This window comes from Alligator mississippiensis, chromosome 6 (assembly GCF_030867095.1).
Source record: "Alligator mississippiensis isolate rAllMis1 chromosome 6, rAllMis1, whole genome shotgun sequence".
Taxonomy (NCBI): Eukaryota; Metazoa; Chordata; order Crocodylia; family Alligatoridae; genus Alligator; species Alligator mississippiensis.
The window spans coordinates 36110332-36130729 of NC_081829.1; the positions used below are offsets into that span (position 1 = coordinate 36110332).

Genomic DNA, 20398 nt, shown 5'->3' on the forward strand with positions numbered 1-20398 from the left:
GCAGACTTGATTAAACGATTCTTCTGGAATGTGCTAATTGGTATGTTCAAGTCAGCTTCTGTCTTGTGTATCAGCGTCCCCACGCTTCAAAATGGCAGCAGAGGCACTTGATTTACAGTTCATTTGAGCTTTAGTTCAAGTACCCCCAGCGCCATATTGAAGTGTGGGGACACTGATAGACAAGACGCTGTAGGTGCTTTAATTAGAGCGGCTCCAAGAGATGTTCTAATTGAAGTGTCCCGCCCCCTCCTTTCCCATTGCCCCTCCCTGAAGCACGTGTAAAAATGCTCAAGGTGCCCGGCTGCTCAAGTTGGAGCAATTTACATTGCTCTGAAAGCAGAACTGCAGGAAAGTAAGGAACTTTCAGGTCAAAAAAGGGGGCACCTCATGAGTTCTAGGTGCTTGTTGGGGATCCATGGAACAGGTAGTTTCAGCACTGCACTTCTGGACTTTGGCATCTGCAGCCTGACTAAATCCTGTTTTGTGTCTGGCTCTGTGTGGTACTGGATTAGGGCCCAGAAGTCTGTTTTAGTTTAGGTCCCTGACTACAACTTGGCCTTGGGTTAATCATGAAGCATGAAAAGCAGTAGAATCTGAGTGCTTCCAAATAGATTTGATAAGCAAAGTATCTGTAAGGTTTTATTACCTGACAGTTGTGTCTGATTATCTACTTGATTCTACTGTGAAACTGTTGCTCTTTCTGGCATTCTCTAGTTTAAAACCCCTCATTATGTTTTTGATATTTAATTTACGTAACCATGAATTGTGAGGAGTTGATAACTATAATTGCAGAGCTGGCAGGTTATTGTTATGGTTTTGTAAGGAGAGCAAAAAAAAAAGTTGAGAAATGGCATCATATGTAAGATACAAGTACCTTTTTTATCCATTGAGATCGCACATCATTTGAGTGGGGAAGCCTATAATTTGTAAGGCAGCTCTTTATACTTTCCAGACTCAAATCACATGTGTTCACCTTTTTATAGACTTTTAAACCTTGCTTACTTGCTAGTCTGAGCTCAAGGAACTATAAAGTAAGCCAGGTCAAACAATTTATGATCCTTCTAAAAATATCTAGTCGTAGTTGATCAGAACAACTGACTTTCAAAGTATCATTTTCCTTTCCACATAAATACATACATTTTGTGGATGGTTTTTGTTGCCCACAATATTCAAATGTAATGGGCTGAAACACCATGTAGTATCTCGTAAAGGAGAAATCAGGAAGCTTATGTGAAAATAGTGTTTGAGGAGTTGGATGCTTGTTCATGCATGGTTTATGGCTTTGAAGTAGTATTTGAAGAATGGCAGTACAAGTGCATTATTCTCTGGTGCTGGGTAGCCTTAATTAATGCTGAGGGACACAAGCAACAGATTTGTAAGGTTGTAAGAAACTAAAAGGAAATGGAGTCATATCTGTATACTTCACATCAGGATCTTGCTGATCTTCTGACAATTCTTTGCTATTTTTATAAAATGCTTTAAAAGTTTCCCTTTACTTGGTATTGATTTTAGTTTGGGTATGAGTCATCTGGAAAAAAAAAATCTTACTGGGAACTTGAGCTGATAGAATTGAATAAATGTTTAAACTTTCTTATTTTCCAGCAAAAGGTTGTGAATACACAGTGTGGATATGACATCAGAATGCAGGTGAGCATCTGATGCCGACAGCATTCGTGGTTCTAATTAATGGCTGTTATTTTAAAAAAAGATAAGCTACACGCTTTTTAAAATCTGAGAAATTAAAAGACCTGTATATACAGAATCTGTAACAGTTATAAATTGCTAAAGAATGATAACTGTATGAAGGAGTTGGAGGAGGAAGCAGGGAGAGAGTGGGGTCTGTTTCATAGGATGAATAAGTGAGGTGAGGTGGTGCTGGTGGAAGACAGATACACATCTGAGACAAATATTGAAACTTTTGAATCAGTATCTGAAGCTTTTACATACCCAATTTAACGTTAAAAAATGGACAAATTCATAAAGCTTGAGACAGTGCATGATGGTTTGCAGCCTCTGACTTAAGTTCTTTTGGATTCCTTTAACAAACACTAGATCTATCAGTTTTAGTCTTACAATGTGCTGTTAGGGTAAATGTAAGCAAAAATGTAACATGGTCTCTTTGTCTTTCCTGCTCAGAGTAAAAATAAATGGGATAACTTAATTTTCACCAAGGGTTGTATCCCTGCTCTTGAAGCCTGGCTACCAAGAAACATCTACATTGTTGCAGGAGTCTTCATAGCAATCTCATTGCTACAGGTCAGTTATTTCTGCTTTACTACTGCTACATTAAAAGCTTCAAGTTCAGAATCTTTACCTAAGACATGGGGATTGAGGACAGGAAAAACATTTGCAAAAAAATAAAATAGAAACTTTCATATCTTGGTTCTGCTTCATGAGAACAACATGGCAAAAATCCAAGATCGAAGGTTTCTGTAGGGTGAAATTGCATTCAATTTCATTTTAATTTCTCAGCCTGAGAATCTTGTTGCTGTAGACCTATGTTTACACCCGTCTTTGTGACAGGCAAAATCCTTTTTTCATTCTTGGAATTTACATGTTCCTCTCTTGGGACCATGACAGTGACATGCCATGTGGCACACATGAACCAAACTGTCAATATCTCTTCAAACAAAACCAAGACACAAATAGCAGAGAGATGTTGCTGATCGGGATGAAGATGTAGTCTCAGCAGAGTTCTGGGAAGGAATATTGCTGGGCCGCTGCCAGCACTGTGCCCAAGTCTGTTACTGCATGAAAAACAACCAAAATCCAAAGTAAAATACCTTGTTTTATCGACCCAAACTCTCTTTCCCTTGTAGACCTTGCTCCAGTTGTAGTTCCATTGATTTGTTTGTTTGTTTGTTTGCACGCAGAGTTTTATTTTCCTGTTGATATACCCTCTCTCTTAATATTTTTGTCAAAATAAATGGAAAAGCTAAATGTACTAAATGAAAATGTCTTGTATAAGAAGAAAATAAAGACATTTTAACTGGACTAGTAGCTTCATTAACTGTCAAGGAACCTCACAGAATACTAGATAGGGCATGGGAATGACCCATTAGCCAATTTCTCTGCTTGGCGATATTGCTTCCCTCCCCCCCTTGCAGGTCTTCTGTGTTAGTTTTGTAGTGTGAAATAAGGCTTCCATTTGTTTCTTTTGGTAGGCACTGTGGCTGCTTAGAGATGTGAAACCCACTCCCCAGCACTTTAAGCTTAGTGTGCCACATACCAAGTGCAGCACATGCCCAGAAGAGACATTGCATTAGTTTGACCTGGCTTGTCTAATGCCTACATAGATCGCACACTTCAGCAGGGTTTTTTGGTGTTTTTATCTAAGATGATGGAATTGGCTTTAGATAAAAGTGCCAAAAAGCCCTGCTGAAGTATGCGATTTATACAGATTCTGGGGAGCTGGGTCGAACTTAACACACTTCCTCTTCTCGTAAAGCGCTGGGTTTTTTTGAGGGGGGAGCAGGGTTTGTTGTTTCGATTTCCCCACCCCATGTCTGTCAGCAGCCTGTGTTGGGAAATATTGCTCTGTCAGGAGAATATTACTTATATATTTTTTCTCTTTGTTAACCTTTTTCCAGGGTTCTAAATCCTTTGTGCATGATATTTTCTCTTTGTTCAATTTATTGAGGGCTTCTATGCATTGCATTTAAGAGTTGACAAAGTAATCTTTGAATATTTAGTTCTTAATCATATCTCTTAAATCAGTCCCTGAAACCCCAGATCATTTTTTGTTACATTATGTCAAATTCCTTCAAATTTGTTGTTTGTTTTCCAGTAATGTCTTACCTAAACTAAATAGCACCTGCTAGGGCAGGACTGGGCAACCTGCAACACATGTGCCACAAGTGGAACAGACTGCTTTCATGTGTGGCACATGGCAGATTAGGGAGGGGACAAACAATACAGTGACAAATTTAATAGATTTCGTAGGTTTCATAGACATTAGGGTTGGAAGGGACCTTGGAAGATCTTTGAGTCCAGCCCTCTGCCCCAGGGACAGGAAGTCAGGGGTCATAGGATCCCAGAAAGATAAGCATCCTAGTGTATTTTGAAGGTGTTCAAAGTAGGTGCTTGAACCATCTCTGGCATCAGTCTATTTCAGACTTTGGGGGCTCGGACAGTAAGGAAGTTCTTCCTTATGTCCGGCCTGAAATGGTCATGGAAGAGTTTGACTGTTTGACCTTGTCATCCCTTGGGCTGCTCTGGTGAACAGATGTTCCCCCAGATCCTGGTGAGCACCCCTTATAAACTTATAGGCAGCCACCAGATCACCCCTGAGCCTGCATAAAATAGATAGGGCAGGGAGCAGAGCAGCAGATCAGGCGGGGAGTATAGGATGGGAAGCAGAAAGCAGAGCAGCATCTTGGTTAGAAAGCAGAGCACTAGATTTTGTAGGGGAAAGGAATGCGAGTGGCATTCAGGGAAAGTGTGGGGCCAACTTGTGGCACATCTCACAAAAAGGTTGGTGCTCGTTGTGTAGGGGTGAAGCTTGTACTAATGTTTTCTTTCTGTCCAGTAGCATAACTAAGGATGGGTGAGAGTGGCACCCATCTCAGGTGCTAAGTTAGGAGAGGTGCTGGAATCACCCAGTCCCTGTAAATTCCATGCCATGGCAGCATTGCAATGCTGGGAACACCAAAACAGTCCCCAGCAGCTGCTGCTTTAAGAGCAAGAGGGTTAGGGGGGTGGAAAGCATGCAAGCTGGTAGCAACAGCTTAGACAGGACAGTGGAGTTCCCAGTGTGGGTAAGAATACTGCCTCAAGCACCTGCCCTGCTCTTGGATCTTGTCCCCCCACACTCCCTTTTGGAATCTGTCCACCCTCACCCTGCTGTTGGAACTGTGTTAGGGGTGCACTGATTTAAAGATTTTCTTGGCCAATACCAATAGCCAATTATTAACCAGCCTCATAGGCCAATACCAATCCAATAACTGCCTCACAGGAGTGCAGCCCGGCAGCTTGGACAGCAGCATCCTGCTGGTAAGTCTGTGGGAGGAAGAGGCATGGGGGGGGGGGGAGGTGTTTGGTGGGACAGATCAAGGTCCCCATGGTGAGGGAGGGAGAGGGGCAGGTGCTGCCCAGCCAGGGTGGTGAACAGGACCCTGGGGCCTGGAGTGGGATCGATCTGTAAGTGGCTCATCCATGGGAGTTGGGAGGGGGGGTTGCTCCCTGCCATTACGTGCACCACTGATGGAAGCATGGGTGGCATGTGCTTCACACCCCCTGGACAAGCCTCCCAGTTCCATCCTGCTCCCGGCCCCAGGGTTGCATTTGCTGCCCTGGCTCTACAGCACCTGCCCCTGCCCGACTCCCTCCCTCAGCATGGGAGCCTCAATCTGCCCTGCCATGCCCCTTCCCTCCCCCATGCCCCTTCTTCCCACAGACTTGCCAACAGGATGCTGCTCTGCAAGCTGCTGGGCTGCATTCCTGGCCACATGCGTGTTATGGCCGTGCGAATGCATGTGGCATTTATCTGTGATGTTTTCAGCCCAAAAAAGCTGATTACCAATACTGTTAATTTTTATGTTATCAGTGCCAATCTGATATGTGACCAGTATATCAGTGCATGTCTTCTGTGTGTCCTGTCCTGTCCCATCTCTGACATTTTTGCATAGGACAGCAGTTCTGATTATTACACACTTTGTCAACTCAGTGCCGTTGTGCACAGTACTGTTGAAATCAGCGAGACAAAATATTTCAGTAAAGTTACGTATATCTAGAAGTGTTGGCAGAATGAGTGACAAACACTGGCTTTTTCCTTGTCAGCAGTCTCTCATAAACTGGTCATATCTATTCATCTAAATACTGTTATTTTATTAATGTATTATTTTTATCGTACTGTTTTGGTGAAAGCTGTGAATGAATTATTACTACTATTAGTCTGCTTACTTTCCCAAGCTGAAAACTGTTTTCTGTGTTTTTAGATTTTTGGGATTTTCCTGGCCAGGACGCTGATTTCTGATATCGAAGCTGTGAAGGCAGGGAATAATTTCTGAAAATAAAAGCAGGCACCCACTGTGAAGACAAGTATATTTCACTGCTATTAATTGGAAATAAAGGTGAAAGAGACAGACACATGCAGGCCTTGAAGTAGTCCTGGTTTAAAAGCCTTATTTCTATATCATCTGGCTCTTATCCTGCTTCTGCTTTTCTGCCTCAAGTTGGTGCAGAAAGAGATCACTCAGCACCATATCTGTATTTCTTATTTTCCAGTGGAAGACTCGAAAATTACATCTTTTTTTATTATTGAAGAGGCAAGATTCCACTAAGAATGAGTCACAGACTTAGACTTTAGCAAGCAGAAATGGAAACTGTCGTAAACTCCTCTCATGACCAACTTTGTTACTATAGGGGCCATTCTGTCTTGACTTCCTGTTATCCCTATAAGAGGTTAGAAATGTTACGTTCACAACTTGAGCGATAACTTCATCTCTTGCATTGTTTGCTATAGTCCTAGAAGCAGGTGTCATAAAGATCTATGAAGATGAGACTGGTAAAATAAGAAAAGATGGTATTGTCAAAATATTGCAACCTATTCTGGAGGCATCAAGCATTTCAATGAATCCTATTTGAATAGAAGGTCAATGCAGTTATGTGGTAAGATAATTAGTAGTCATGATAGTCTTGTAAGAAAATTTGAGAAATCACTAAATAGGTAATAAAACATTGACTGTGCTGAAGCAGGAAATATTTTAGATGAACAGAGGTAACACAGATATTTCAGTTGCAGGAACTTGTGCTTGAAACCAGGGACTGAATAACAGAAGCCATTTTGAAATTGCTTATCTACATGTATTCCTCAAGAACAGAAGAAATTGTAATTGTACATCGCTAGCATTATATGTTGGAAACCTTTTTTTTTCAGGACTTGGTTGGGTTAGAGTCTCTGTTTCTCCTTCCTGGAAGCTTGTAAATATTTTTTATTTATGAGGGGCGGGGGGGACTTTCTGAATTGCTTACACCTTTTTAACTTTTAAAAGGGTGCTGTCTGCTGGGCTGAGGACATTTCAAAATGCTATTAATTCCCAGAGATAGCTAGAGATGCTATAGTCCAGATTTAGCCTCTGATCTAATATCTCTCAGACCCAATCTACTGCACATTGTAATTTTTAAAATTCCTTTCACCCATTTTCTGTGACTCCTGATTGCTAATGGTAGAGCTAAAAAAAACCCTTCAAGAACTCAAAACCATGTATGTAACCCTCCGATTCATGGTATTCCTGGCTAGTCAAGAGCTTATGCATTGCATGCAAATCTACTGGGACACTGGACTTGGTAGAATTAGTGTCACTTTTTTAAAACCTTTGAATGCATTTATTTCTTCAGTGAAACACACTGCCTGAGCTACACAAATGCTAAATTCAGTCCCAGTGATGTGGTGCTAAGAACCACATCTTTAGACCTGGAGCCTGCCCCAAAGCGAACTTAACTCTTAAGACGGTGATGCTCCTACTTCTATCCAGAGTCAGTTAACGCCTTAATTTCTTGAAAATACTGCAAAGCCCACTGAGCTCAAATGGAAAGACTTCTGCTGCCATTTTTAAATGTTGGGATGCTGATCCCCTGGATGAGCTGCACTCAACTCCCTGCCCTGGCCCCCGGGTCCCATTTACCGCCCTGGCTGCGCAGCGCCTCTAGCCCCTGCCCCTACCCCACTCCCTCCCTCATCTTCGGGGCCTCGAGCTGCCACATCTCTTCCCCTCCACAGACTTATCTGTAGGGCGTTTCTGTCCATGCTTCCCAGCTGCATTCTTGTAAATTGGTTATTAGATCAGTATCGGCCGATATGCCGGGGGAATGATTGGCTATCAGTGTCGGCCAAGAAAATATCGGTGCACCCCTAAACTTCAGAAAGCTTTTGCACAGGACTGCCACAGTGCTTGCTACAATTGTTCTTCTGTTCTCTTAACATGTTCTGTTCAACTTCTGAGTTTAAAAGACGAAGTATTTGGCTAAAACCCCCTTGAAATAGTTGTAGTTGTCAATTTTTACCACTGGCCATTTACTAACAAATTGTTTATTGCTTGTAAAGATGCCCTATTTTTCAGGGAAAGCAGACTTATTTACAGTGCCTAACCTAGTGTACATTCTAGAAAAGTTTATATTTTTGTAATTATATTTTGCTACTTATAATCTAAGCTGCCAGAAAGATTTAATCCTATGTTTCTACGGTGTGTTGCTTTCTTAGGATGCCAAGCTTTTGAATATCTCTGAATGAATATCTTAAAATGTTTCCATTACCCAAGTATTAATGAGCATTTCACTACCAAACAGAGCTAACAGTAAGCAACTGTATTCGACCTTTATTTATTGAAGCTAAATGTGGCTGTTTTGACATCCTGTGAAGCATTTCATGGACACGGTATCCTATATTTTGTGTGTGGCTTTCAGTTGAGCTTTTGAAGATTCTTTTTCTGGCCAATAACTGAGACACAACAGGAAAAGGAAGCCTATCTAACAGTGGCTAATTTGCTCATGACAAAAGAATGCCAAAAAATACAGTGTCGTCTACTACTATTTTCTAACACTTGAAGGTAAAATCCCCAGGCATACACTGATTTTTACTTTGTCACAAGAAGAACAGCAGGAGGTAGGAAAAGAAAGCTGGAGAGAAGTCAAGGGAAGCAGTTTCAACAGAGCTCTGAAACTGAAGTCTGTGCCACATGTTTACTGTATTTAATGTAGTAGGAACAGCTTCAACCTTGCTGACATCTGCATTTAGCAAGCAGCAGTGTGGCATCTGTAATTATTGCTTTCAGCTCTTGTACTGAGAACGCTGGTTTGCAAGTTCCAAAATCTGAAACTTAAAAGCCACATCATCTAGTTTATTGTTGTGACCTATAGTAATCTATTGGGGGACATAAAGTTTGAAAAAAGTGCTTCCTATTCATAAGAGAGTAGTGGTGTCTGGGAAATCAGACAACTGGCATAGGGAACTTGTGAAGACAAGTGAAAACAATTTGTAAGGCATTGACCTGAAAGGCTAATAATACCAGCTGGTGAAAATCAACGCAACTCCAATGAAATTACATGAATGATATCAGTTGAAGGTCTGCTTCAACGTAAGACATGTTCATGGTATCTATATATCTGTAGTTCTCCCCTGTATGCTCAATTTAAAGTTAGTGCCTGACCCCTCCTTTGTATATCCTCTAAGCAAAACAATTTGTTTGCAGTATAGCTTTTCATGATTAATGTGTTCTGTTGCTTTTGCTACGGTTACCACCAACTAATTGCAACAGTCCTTCAGTTATCTTGTAAATACCACATTCCTCAATAGTTCATCTCCATTTTGGGATATGGGGGGTTTGGGGTTTTTGTTTTTTTTTTTATCTTTTCACTTCTTTCTGGTTCTAGGGATCCTTCTTAGGGACCCATTGAACACAACTTCTAATTTTTTTTCCCTCAAAAGCCATTTTAAAGAGCAGTTGTTGTAATCGTGGTTAATATAGGTAAGAAAAGGCAGACATAAGTTGACATGGAAGGACTTTTTCCTATTGTTTTTTATTTAAAGGTGTATTATTGCTTCCTTTATGAACTTGCTGTGTCTTCACTGATAACAATTTGGCCTCTGAGTGTGACAGCTTGTGTTTCTGACTAAATTAACATCTAATACTATCTCTAAAGCTCCTAATGAAGAGCAACTCAAAAATTCATTCCACCACCAAGCACTGGCAAAATGATTTTGTGAAGTTGGAAGTTCAGATGTCAATGGTGGTATTCAGATCATCTCTACAACACTACAGTAGAAACGAATTGGAGTGTTTTCATAGCAATGTCAAATGGGAATGATCCAGACTGAGAAGGAGGGGAGTGGAATTGATGTTCAAAAAGAGCATTTCATTTTTGGAAGGTATCAGTTGCTTTTATTTCTATAAAGTGGTCTATTTATTTAACTTTTGCAGTGATATTGGACTTTGGGTCTCATCTTAATGTGCTTGGATTTAAACAGCCACACCCTGCCTTTAGTTTAAGATGAGAATAGATTCCTTTAAGCCCCACACTGAATAAGAAACAAGACTAAGGGGCTTCCGTAAAGATGCATGCATCTTTTAACAATGTTTTTAGTCCATGGAGGGGGGTGGATCAAACTCTGTATCACAGTTGATTTCTTTTCTAACCTTTTTTTTTGGTCTAAGTCTTAAAATAAATCAATCTTAAATAAATAAAATTTCCATTTTTTAAATCACTGGAGTTTATTTTTTCTTTTCAGAGTTAAGACTTGTTGAGTCCAATTACTACTAATTTAAGTTGTTTTTATTACTGAGATGTATTGACCAGCACAAATAACTGGGAAGGTGCCTTTTGATGCAGGTGCCCTGGATAAATTTATCTTCAGATGTTCTGAGTTCTTAGATTGCTGAGTGTTATACATGACTTGTCACCCAGGCCTTCTGCATGATATACCGGTATGAAAGGCTGAGTTGAAAGCCTTTGTGAAGAACTCCAAAACAGGGCAACTTGACTTCTGCGTGGCTGGGACCTGTAGACAGCATTGACATGTTGCCCCTAGACTACACATTGCAAGGGTGGTGCCCCCAACTGGTAGCACATACCCCACCTGCCATGTGAACTGTGCCCAGGGTTGTCATCTGTTCTGTAAATGTACAGGAACTCCGTAACTAACCAGGCTGAAAACACCTGTCTGTAAATTCCATAACAAATTTGTGCTATCGGTAAATCAGGAAGCAAAAAACAGCTTTGCAAAATCAGCTCCATGAAAGCACGGATCTTGAAGCTCCATGGCCGGAAAACAAGGTGGTTGCATTATTAAAGCAGTCGGAGCATAGCAGCACTACCTGGTGGTTGAGTTGAGAGTACAGCACCCTGAAGGCAGCTTTTCTGAGGGCACTGTGGTACTGGTGCTGCTCCCGATCCTGCTGCCTCCTGTCTGACTTACCTGACATCCAGTAGTGTTAGACAGTGGTCTGTCTTTGGGGGTCTGTTCTGGCTGGCAGATGTGGGGGTAAAGCTGTGGGGAGCTCCTTATTGCAGGAGACAGCACAGTACAGGGTGCATTTGGGGGCACCAAGGTGGGGTGAGTAGGGGACCACTGAGGGGACAGCATGGTGTAAAACTATTACGGCAGTCGAGCAAGGTTACCAATCCAAGCTGCGTTTTTTATTATTATTTTTAAAACCAATGATCTGCAACCTTTGTACTATGGTTTGAACTTGGCAATACTCCAGGGTCTGGCAGAAGGGTTCCATTTACGTTATGTACACACGTCAGTAAAAAAGTTTGGTCCTCAGTAAAACCTGAGATCATCAGTAAAAAATAAAATAAATTCTTGAATTGGCAACCCTGGCTATGCCAGTGGCCCCCTGGGGTCTTCTCTGCCGCATGGCAGTGGAAGAGGCAACCTGTGGGCCCCAGCAGCAGCATGTTAAGTGCTCTTGGGCTGCGTGCAGTCCATAGGCTACTAGTTGGACAGCCCTGCTCCAGGATGCATTATATAGTAACAGTGATATGGACCTTGTCTTCACTACAAAGTTTAGGCTACACTGCTGATGTGCTGTGTTAGAAAAACCCTTCTTTTAGCTGGCAGAGCTTGCCTTCTTCACAGAGGGGGACAGCTTCTACAGCTGTCTGGCAACCAGCTGGAGCCATGTGTTGTTGATCCCGTTCCTTCAGCTGGCTGCTGAGTAGAACAACATGAAGCTATACAATATTGGTATGCACACGCTGTGGCAGTTTGGTTTGGTAGCGGTTGCTGTCTCCAGTTTTGCTGGCAGAGCAGGCAGGTACAGACTAGTGGTTTTCAACCCTCTTAGCCTCAGGGTACATTATGGAAAATGCTAGCTCTTAGTTTTCTATTATTTTTTTGACTACAGAAAAATAATAGAGCAATCCTTCTGTTGCAAAGACCTCTAGAAAGGCCACAGGACAAAAAAGTTTTTGACGCTATGAATTCCTATTAGAAAACTTTGGGTATGTCTTAAGAATCCTGTTTGTGCACCTTACAGTGCTAACATTGTGGGGTACCCTTTGGCATCCCTGGAAGGATCTCACAGCACCCTGATTGAGAATCACTGGCCTAGACAGTCTACATCTGGTCACCCTTAAGATGTGAATAAATTCATATTTATTTGATACAGTTACTACGGCTTTCTAAACTTCTTGTGTCAAATCCCTTTTAAAATGGACAACTTTATAACAATGCATATCTCTAGGCTTCTGAGACCTGCTACCTAAAACCTGGATACTTGTAATTGTTTAATCTATTTTTTATATCCAAATATTTTTAAGTTTTGATGCATCTAAGAAATAAATGCCTTATTCCGCAGAGGAAAAGTCGAAGTTAAAAATAGAAATGGTTTGGAGTAAAAGTTTTAAAGCACTAACAGAAACTTAAGAAGGCATTTTATTTCATCTCTTGGTGAAAGGCAAGCTACGTAAGCGTGTATATTATGTATAGTATAGAATGTACACATTATGCCATATGTCCTTGTTGAGCCTCTATAATTTAAAGTCTTCCATTAAGCTATGACATGGTTCTAGTTTCTACTAACAGTCCATTCCAGTGTAATAATCTTCCTTTGCTCAACGCCTTATCAGTGTATCTAGAATGGCTAGCTTTCAGGGTGTCATGTGGCCAACACTTTATATATTTGTACAGAAATATTTGTGCACATATTCAAGAGTCCAGCAACAGATAAACTAACTGAATGTGCCATGCTTTGCTATGTTCGGCTGAAGGAGTAAACTTTTGTGGTCCTGATTCTCTTAGTGTAGTGTATGCTGGAGTTTGCAGCCTGTTGTAGCATGAGTTAATAGAGAATTCTAATTTAATTAGCAAGTGTGTTTGAGAAGGTTAGTCTAGATACTGTATTCACCAAACACTTGTTTTCAGGTACAAATGTTTGCTTTAACACTGAATCTAGAGGGCACTTTAATTTACATCAGCTTCCCTTGGACTATTCTTGGGCTTTTTCAGAATCTTCAATGATATAGAATATAGAGACTTTCACCCTTGATTTTAATCCCTGGGTCAGGGCTGCTGAGAGAGTGTAAGGTCAGTTATTGCCGCTCTACAGTGCATCTACTAAGGGTCTCCTTCCACAGGTTGTCACAGAGCAGTTCTGGTCATTCATGCGGCTATAACAGTAAGTGGGATGTAGTATCCCGTGTTACCAACTCTGAATCCTTGCAGAGGCATATAGAAACAGCTTTGTGTGACTCCAGAGCAAGAGCCAGGAAGGCTTAAGCAATATTCCCCACCACACCCTCAAAAAATAAGAGACTTGCAGGAGACTTCCCTCCTCCTATGTCTCACTGAACAAGAGAAACATTGACAAGGGCTTGCTCACAAGCAACTCAGAAGATTCAGGGAGCTACCTCTACAAAAAGCACAAGGGCACCTGCTCAACCTTTTAAAGCACAAAATGAAGACACACAGGCACAATGTTCCTTGAGCTAGGAATCTATCCACCTACCAGCAAGTTTTCTCATAGCACAGGTGTGTGAGACTGATTTATCTGTGGTAATTACTCACCAATACTGTCTCAAAGTACATTGCAAAGCTGATTGAGAGCTTTGGGTTGAGGGTTAATATGGCTAGCATATCAAATAGGAATGCTCTGGGTTTACTTGCTCACCTGATTTAGATTCATTTTAGTGGCTGCACTCTAGGCTGTCCAGCTGTAAAGCACTTGCACAGTCTATGCTTGTGTTATGTATGAGCAGCACAACATAGTAAGGCGTTGGCTTTACCCTTGTCTCTTCTGTTCATTAGCTGTGACGTGTGTATGGGAGAGAGGGCTTACAGGGTGCTCTGGTTGTGGTGTGCCAGAAAGACTGGAGTAGGTGTTCTTTTACATACTTTTTGATGATTGGTTGTCTGGGAACACAAGACTGGACTTCATGGCCTGCGTGGCCCGCTTCCTGTCTTATCTTTGGATAATGGTGAGGTCTACAAAAGTAAATCTATTAATTTAAATATGACTACTTGTGTTAACAGCTGTCCAGTGATAGCAATGGGCTTCCAAAAATGGCCCATGTTTATTTTTAGGTTTTTTCTGGCCTTCTCATTTTTTTGTTTGTTTGTCTAAAGATGTTTCCTATTTTGTTTTCTTTTATACCCAAGAATAACTTCAGGTAGGCTGTTCCGGTAAAGCAAAGGATCATAGGCGACTGGTGCCTCTTGAGTCTGGGGGGGCACCCGCAGAAGCCAGTGTCGGCAGTGGGGATGGGTCTTGTGAGCACCCACAGAAATCGCAGGGCCGGGGCTAGCTAGCACGCACAGAAGCCAGCGGCAGCAGTGGGGTGGCCCTGTCAGGGGGGCATGTGCCCCTCCCTACCAGTCACCTATGCAAAGGATTATGCTAAGAACCAGTGCTCTTTTCTATTAGGTTTGTTCTGACATAGAGGGTGATACAGCTGGTAAATGTGTGCAAGCTGTTATTTTCCTACCGTCCACTGAGTGATTATATGGCTGTACTCAAAAACAGCTTACACTGCACTTACAGAATGATTTGCTTGGAGTGGCTTTGAAATGTATTCCATCTCATGAGGGCTCTCACAGTGATGCTTGTTAGACGTGAATTAATTGTAAATGTAATGGAATGACTACTGCATTTGGAAAGGTCACAGATTTTGAAAACTTTATACACCTCCCTATTTACTACCTCTGCTTCCAATAATTTTGGCAGCTGTTTTGTTTCATTTTGGAGGTGTTTTGACCCATTTTGGCACACAAAACACTGAATCCGAAATGAAATGGAACACTCCGGAACATCTCCAAAATGAAACAAAACCATCTGAAATGTATTGAAAATGTTTCAGATGTTTCAAATGTTTTGGAGCTGGTCTTGCAGGGAAACAAACTAAGAAGAGGGAGGGGGAAGGGGATGGCAGGGCTGCTTTGATATTGACGTACGTAGCTGGCATGTGTCTGTGGGTTGTCCCCGAGGTCTCTTCCAAACCCAGTGCGATTGGGGAGGGATAGCAGCCTGCTGTCATGCCGCATGCAGATTCAGGGGCCTGCGCCCACCAGAAGGAATCCGGCATAGCCCCAAGATCTGTGTGCAGGATCATAGCATGCTGCTGTTGCCGGCTGGGGCTGGGGCCAGCGCCAGCACCCAAGTCTGCTGGGTGCAGCACATGCCAGGCACAGCCAGGGGAGCTGCAGGAGAAGCCCCCATGGCTGCCCTGCCTGACCCCATCCCCCACCTGGCACTTTAAAAAAAAAAAAAAAAATCTATCTATATCTATATAGTCCCACACTCACCAGCTGCAGCAGGGACTGTGGGGACTCTGGGGCCTCCTGGCAGAGCCCCCCTGCCCCCACCCATGCACTCCTCAATGTCTTCCCCCCCACCCCCCTGCCCAACTCCAGCATCCCGGCACTTTAATTTAAAAAAACAAAAAAACCTGATCACTGGCTACAGGAACAGTGATTGGGGCCTCTGGGTGCTCATCGCAGAACCCCGCCCCCCCTGCAGTGCAGAGTAGTGGGGCAGCAGGGATTGTCCCCACACCTGGTACCCGCGTGACAACTGCTCCATGGCCTGGGTACAGCGTGGCTCAGCAGGGCACTGCACGCTGTCAGGGAGCTGGAGCATTTTCAGCAGTCAGCCAAAGTCTGGTCCTGCTCAGCCCCAGTGGCCCCCAGACAGAATGTGGCACCCTGCCGAGACATCCTGCACCCATGCCAGGGGGCAGCTGCTGCGTGGGTGCCAGGTGGAGGAGGGGGGTGATCCCACTTCCCTGTGCTGCACGGGGAGCTCTGCTACAAGTTCCTAGAGGCCCCAATTACTGATCCTGCAGCTGGTGAGTGCAGGGCTTAAAAAACAAACAAAAAAAAGTACTAGGATTAGGTTGCAGCGGGTGGGGGCTGGGGCTGGGCTGGGCAGCCATGGGGGCTTCTCCTGCAGCTCCCTCACCCAGCGAGTGGCAGGCACAGTGAAACTTGCAGCCGCCCGGCTATGCCTGCCTCTCCCCAGCTGATCCGAATCTCTGAAGCCGATTGGGCCGAATTGAAACAGAGGAGTGAGCTGAAACACTGAAATGAATCACTGTCCTCCGAAACAGCCGAATCTAAAATTGAAACGAGACATAGTCATTTCACACAGCCCTAAACTGAGAATCATTTCATTTTAAACACAGGCCTATAACTGTGCAAATAATTTGAGAAACTGCTAATCTGGCATTTCAGCAACCATGTATCTGCTAATTTTTAATTAAGCATGCAGGCCATGAGTTCTGAATGATTTTGTTGGTTTTGTATAGATTTATTTTCTGAATGTTTTTTTTTTTCTATCTCGTTAAATATAAATGTCCTAGCTCTCTGCTTCTTCAGAATCTCCTCTTACTGAGGTTTGAATCAGGACCTCTCTGGCTTAGGAATGGGGTCTTCCCATAACCTGGTTACTTGGGAACACTGTTTCCTTCAGAAACATCCCTCAAAATAATAAAAACATTCAGTGTTTAAAGGTCTGATTCTTTTAATTTTATCAAAAATGGCTTTGTTAACCATGAAAAGCATGCTGACAGAAATGTATTTGGAGACATTCAGCAATGAAATAGTTACATTTTCATTTATCAAATAAAAAAACTTTAATGTTGTGAAAATTTAAAGGAAAAAAATTGGTCATCTTCAAATCCTGTTAAGCTACCTTCAAAGCCTCTGTCAATCTGACCAGCTTTAAAATAAACCTTGATCTCAGTTAAATTGTCCCAATAACTGTCTAGACACTATTTGGCTGAAAATTATTGCAATCAATACTTGGATGAATATCATACAGGGTATATGGCTGACTGGATGCATCTCTAACAAGAGTTTATAAAGAGCCCCATAAAACCTAAATGTTTTGAGGTGAAGACTGATGTTAGTACAGGGGCGGGCAATTATTTTGAGTGGAGGACCCAGTTTTGTTTACCCAGTTTTGGCAGGCTGGGCAATTATTTTGAGTGGAGGACCCAGTTTACCCAGTTTTGGCAGGCTGTTGAGGGACACATGGGTAGCCCCGCCCCTTGACAGGTGCCCTTCTCCCTGGTCACCATCTTGGGACCAATGTCCCAATGTCTTGGGACCACCCGCTCACACCCAGTACCCCCCAGCCCTGTGGTACAGGTGGGGGGCAGCGTACCGCTCCGACCCCCTGCTTGCCAGCAGGGAAGAAGCTGGTGCTGAGCATGGGGAAGAGTGACCCCTCGCCTGCTCCATGGCTGGCGCCCCACATTGCAGGCGCTCGCAGCCTGCGCGTGGCTGTCCAGAGCAGGCACAGGCAGCCCTAGGCAGGCTGCGAGTGGCTGCAGCACGGGGCACTGGCCATGGGACGGGCGAGGGGCCACTTTTCCCTGCACTCAGCACCAGCTTGTAACCCACCCCACTGCCAGCCTGGCAGTGGGGCCAGAGTGTGAGGGGAGAGGAGAAAGCAGCCCCGTGGTTGCTGTGTGGCCGGCGCCCTGTGCTGCAACCACTTGCAGCCTGCCTGGGGCTGCCTATGTCTGCTCCAGACAGCCCTGTGTGGGCTGTGAGTGCCTGCAGCACAGGGCGTTGGCCATGGGATGGGCAAGAGGCTGCTTTTCTCCATACAGGGAAGGAGCCCAGGGAAAAGCTGAGCGCGGGGGGGGAAGTGGCCCCTTCCGCACATGGTGCCCCATGCTGCAGGTGCTCGTAGCCTACATGGGGCTGTCCGGAGCGGGCACAGGCAGCCTCACATGGGCTGCAGGCAGCTGCAGCGCAGGACACCGGGCGTGGGGTGGGGAAGGGCCACTTCCTCCTCCTCCCCCCCCCACGCTCCTTCCCTGTCTGGGGTCCCACCCCACTTACCTGAGCTTCCCGTGCCAGAGCAGACATGTGCTCCCAGCCCAGAAACTGCAGCTGGGGCTTCTGGCTGGGGGGCGGGGCCGGGCAGGACCTCCTGTTGTTGGAGCCCGTTGGAGCCAAGGGCAGAGAAATATTAATTTTCCAATGTGTTTTAGGGGCCCTGTGGGCCAGATCCAGCCTGCAGGCTGTATTTTGCCCACCCCTGTATTAGTAGGTGAAATTTCAGGGCTGAGCTTTAAATCTGCCCCTCTTGGTGCATATGGAGTTACATTCTTTGTTGATGTGCACAGCTATTGCAACTGGGGATACAGTTTGGGAAACAGGATTTGCAAACGGCTAGTTGGCAGTAACTGACTTTTTTGCATGTGTATCTTCCTAGGGAGCTTGTACCTTAACTGAGCACAATAAGCCCATGCATAGGCCTCCTGGATTTTGAGTTGTAGGATATCACTCTAAGCTTTTTATTTAAAAATAAAAATTCTAGTTCTTGTTGAACTATGAGAAGGCTTGAAAATATCCTGAATCAAAAAATTATAGAAAGTTAGGGTTGGAAGGGACCTCAGGAGATCATCTAGTCCAACCAACCCCCTGCTCAAACCAGAAACATCCCCACATATATCATCCTAGCCAAGGCTTTGTCTAGCTCAGGGGAGGGAAAAATATGGCCTGTGGGCTGAATCTGGCCCATGGCGGGTCTTTGTCCAGCTCACAGTGGGTTCCTCAGTCCTGCCTGGCCCAAGCACTGTCCGGCTGTGGCTCATTCTTCTGCTCCCTAGACATGCAGCTGGACTGCCTTTCTGGGCAACCCAGGTGGTGGCAGCTCCTTTTGGCTGCTGCCACTAGCCCCACACCTGCGATAGCAGTGGGAACCCATGCCACAACCCCAGCCCTGTGCTCTCAGCTCGCCTGCCCAGGCTCAGCAATGGCAGCACAGGACAGAAGCTGCTGCTGCCACTGCTGAGCCTTGATGGGCAAGCCCAGAGCAGGTGTGGGGTGTGCAAGGTTGGGGCTGTGTAGTACAGGTCCCCTCTTGTACTGTGGGGCTGGGGTCAATTGAAGTAGCAGCTGCAAGGAGCAGTGTCACCTGGGCTGCCTAGAAGGGCAGTCCAGCTGTGGCAGCACCCCTGCCCCATTGCATGCCAAGGGGTAGCAGGACACACCACAGCCAGGAGGTGCAGAGTGGGCCAGGTCTGGGCTGTGCGTGGGTTTCGACCGATCTACTCTGATGGGGATGAGTCTGGAGCAGGTGCAGAGTGGGCTGGGTCTGGGTGCTGTTGGTGGGCAAGTGTCGCAGGGCACACAGGCTCTGGGCTGTTGTGGGACCAGGGATGAACAGCATGTGGGGGTCTCCCATGCACATCCCACCATACCTGTAAACCCCACAACCACACCCTTCCCCACAAACATTGCAACCACCCACACCCTCCCCACATACCTGTGAGCCTCTGGGGGGAGCCCCACGCACTGCTACACTCACACATACCACCACACACACATGCACTCACACCCCCATGCACACCCCTCCCCACCCATAAACTCTGCATACCCCCCACTCCTCCACACAGCCCTCCCACAACATACAAGAGTAAGAGTTCATTTTGAACTATTATGCAATTACTTCTATATACACAACAAAACACACAAGTTGGGACAATTAAAAAAAAAATTAAAATAAGCTATTGTCAATGTTTCATTTTTAGTATATAATTGGGTTTTTTTATGTGTTCCAAGATGGTAAAACCCCTTCCCAAAAGAAGTACTTCTGGGGGCAAGGGGAGGGACTTCTGGTGGCAAAAGTCAAGGGTCAGTCCCAAGATGATGACCAGAGGGCAGGGCACCTGTCAAGGGGCAAGGCTACCCTTGCAGCCCTTGACAGCTCACCAAAACGTGTTAAGCAACCCTCCAGCCAAAATAATTGCCTGCCTGTGATCTAACTGCATCTTAAAAACCTCTAAGGATGGATATTCTACAGCCTCTATGGGTCGCCTGTTCTAATGCTTTGCTACTCTCCTAGTGAGAGAGTTTTTCCTTATATATATCCTAAACTTTTCTTGCTGCAACTTGAGAACATTACTCCTTGTTCTGTTATCTGCCACCACTAAAGACGGTATACTCCATCCCCTTTGTAACCATCCTTCAGGTAGTTGAAAGCAGCTATTAAATTGTAGCAAAACCCCCAGTTTTTCTTTTTTCCTATTTATTTTAAAATGCATTCCCTCCCCTTCCCCAACCATTTCTGACTTTTTCTCTCCCTCTCTATTCCCTAAATAAGAATAAGTAAGCTAAGATATAGGATAACCGTTAACATTTTATTTTAGGTAGTAAGTTTTATTTTTCTCTCCCCTCCTTGTAAATAAGTGCTCTGCTATTTTGATATAGATATCCACTGTTTTATAAATGATAATTATTATGTTTTGTATTTTTTTTTATTTTTTTTTTTACTGCTTTTATAGTGTGAGATTACTGTTTTAGGTCTATATATATATATATATATATAATATGTTAGCATAAGTCATGTCAAGTTTCCATTGTGTTTGTCGAGTCTCCATCCTGTCCCCAGGCCCGGTTGTGTAACCCATGACTCATACTTACCCCTCCTATGTAACTTGGTTC

The 20398-nt window shown here is 44.1% G+C and overlaps 1 protein-coding gene across 2 annotated transcripts in view; it reads left to right on the forward strand.

Moving 5' to 3' along the window:
• Positions 1 to 10198, forward strand: part of TSPAN14 (tetraspanin 14) — an 85695-nt gene extending 75497 nt beyond the window's left edge. The window contains exons 7-9 of one of the 2 annotated variants that reach the window (XM_006264716.4): positions 1603 to 1647; positions 2137 to 2256; positions 5937 to 10198. In XM_006264716.4, the coding sequence (XP_006264778.1) occupies positions 1603 to 1647; positions 2137 to 2256; positions 5937 to 6008 (237 nt within the window). In that variant the 3' untranslated portion in view covers positions 6009 to 10198. Of the gene's footprint in view, positions 1 to 1602; positions 1648 to 2136; positions 2257 to 2580; positions 2995 to 5936 lie in introns of those variants that run through there. The other variant, XM_014602632.3, reaches the window with a different exon arrangement.
• Positions 10199 to 20398: the final 10200 nt, after the last annotated feature.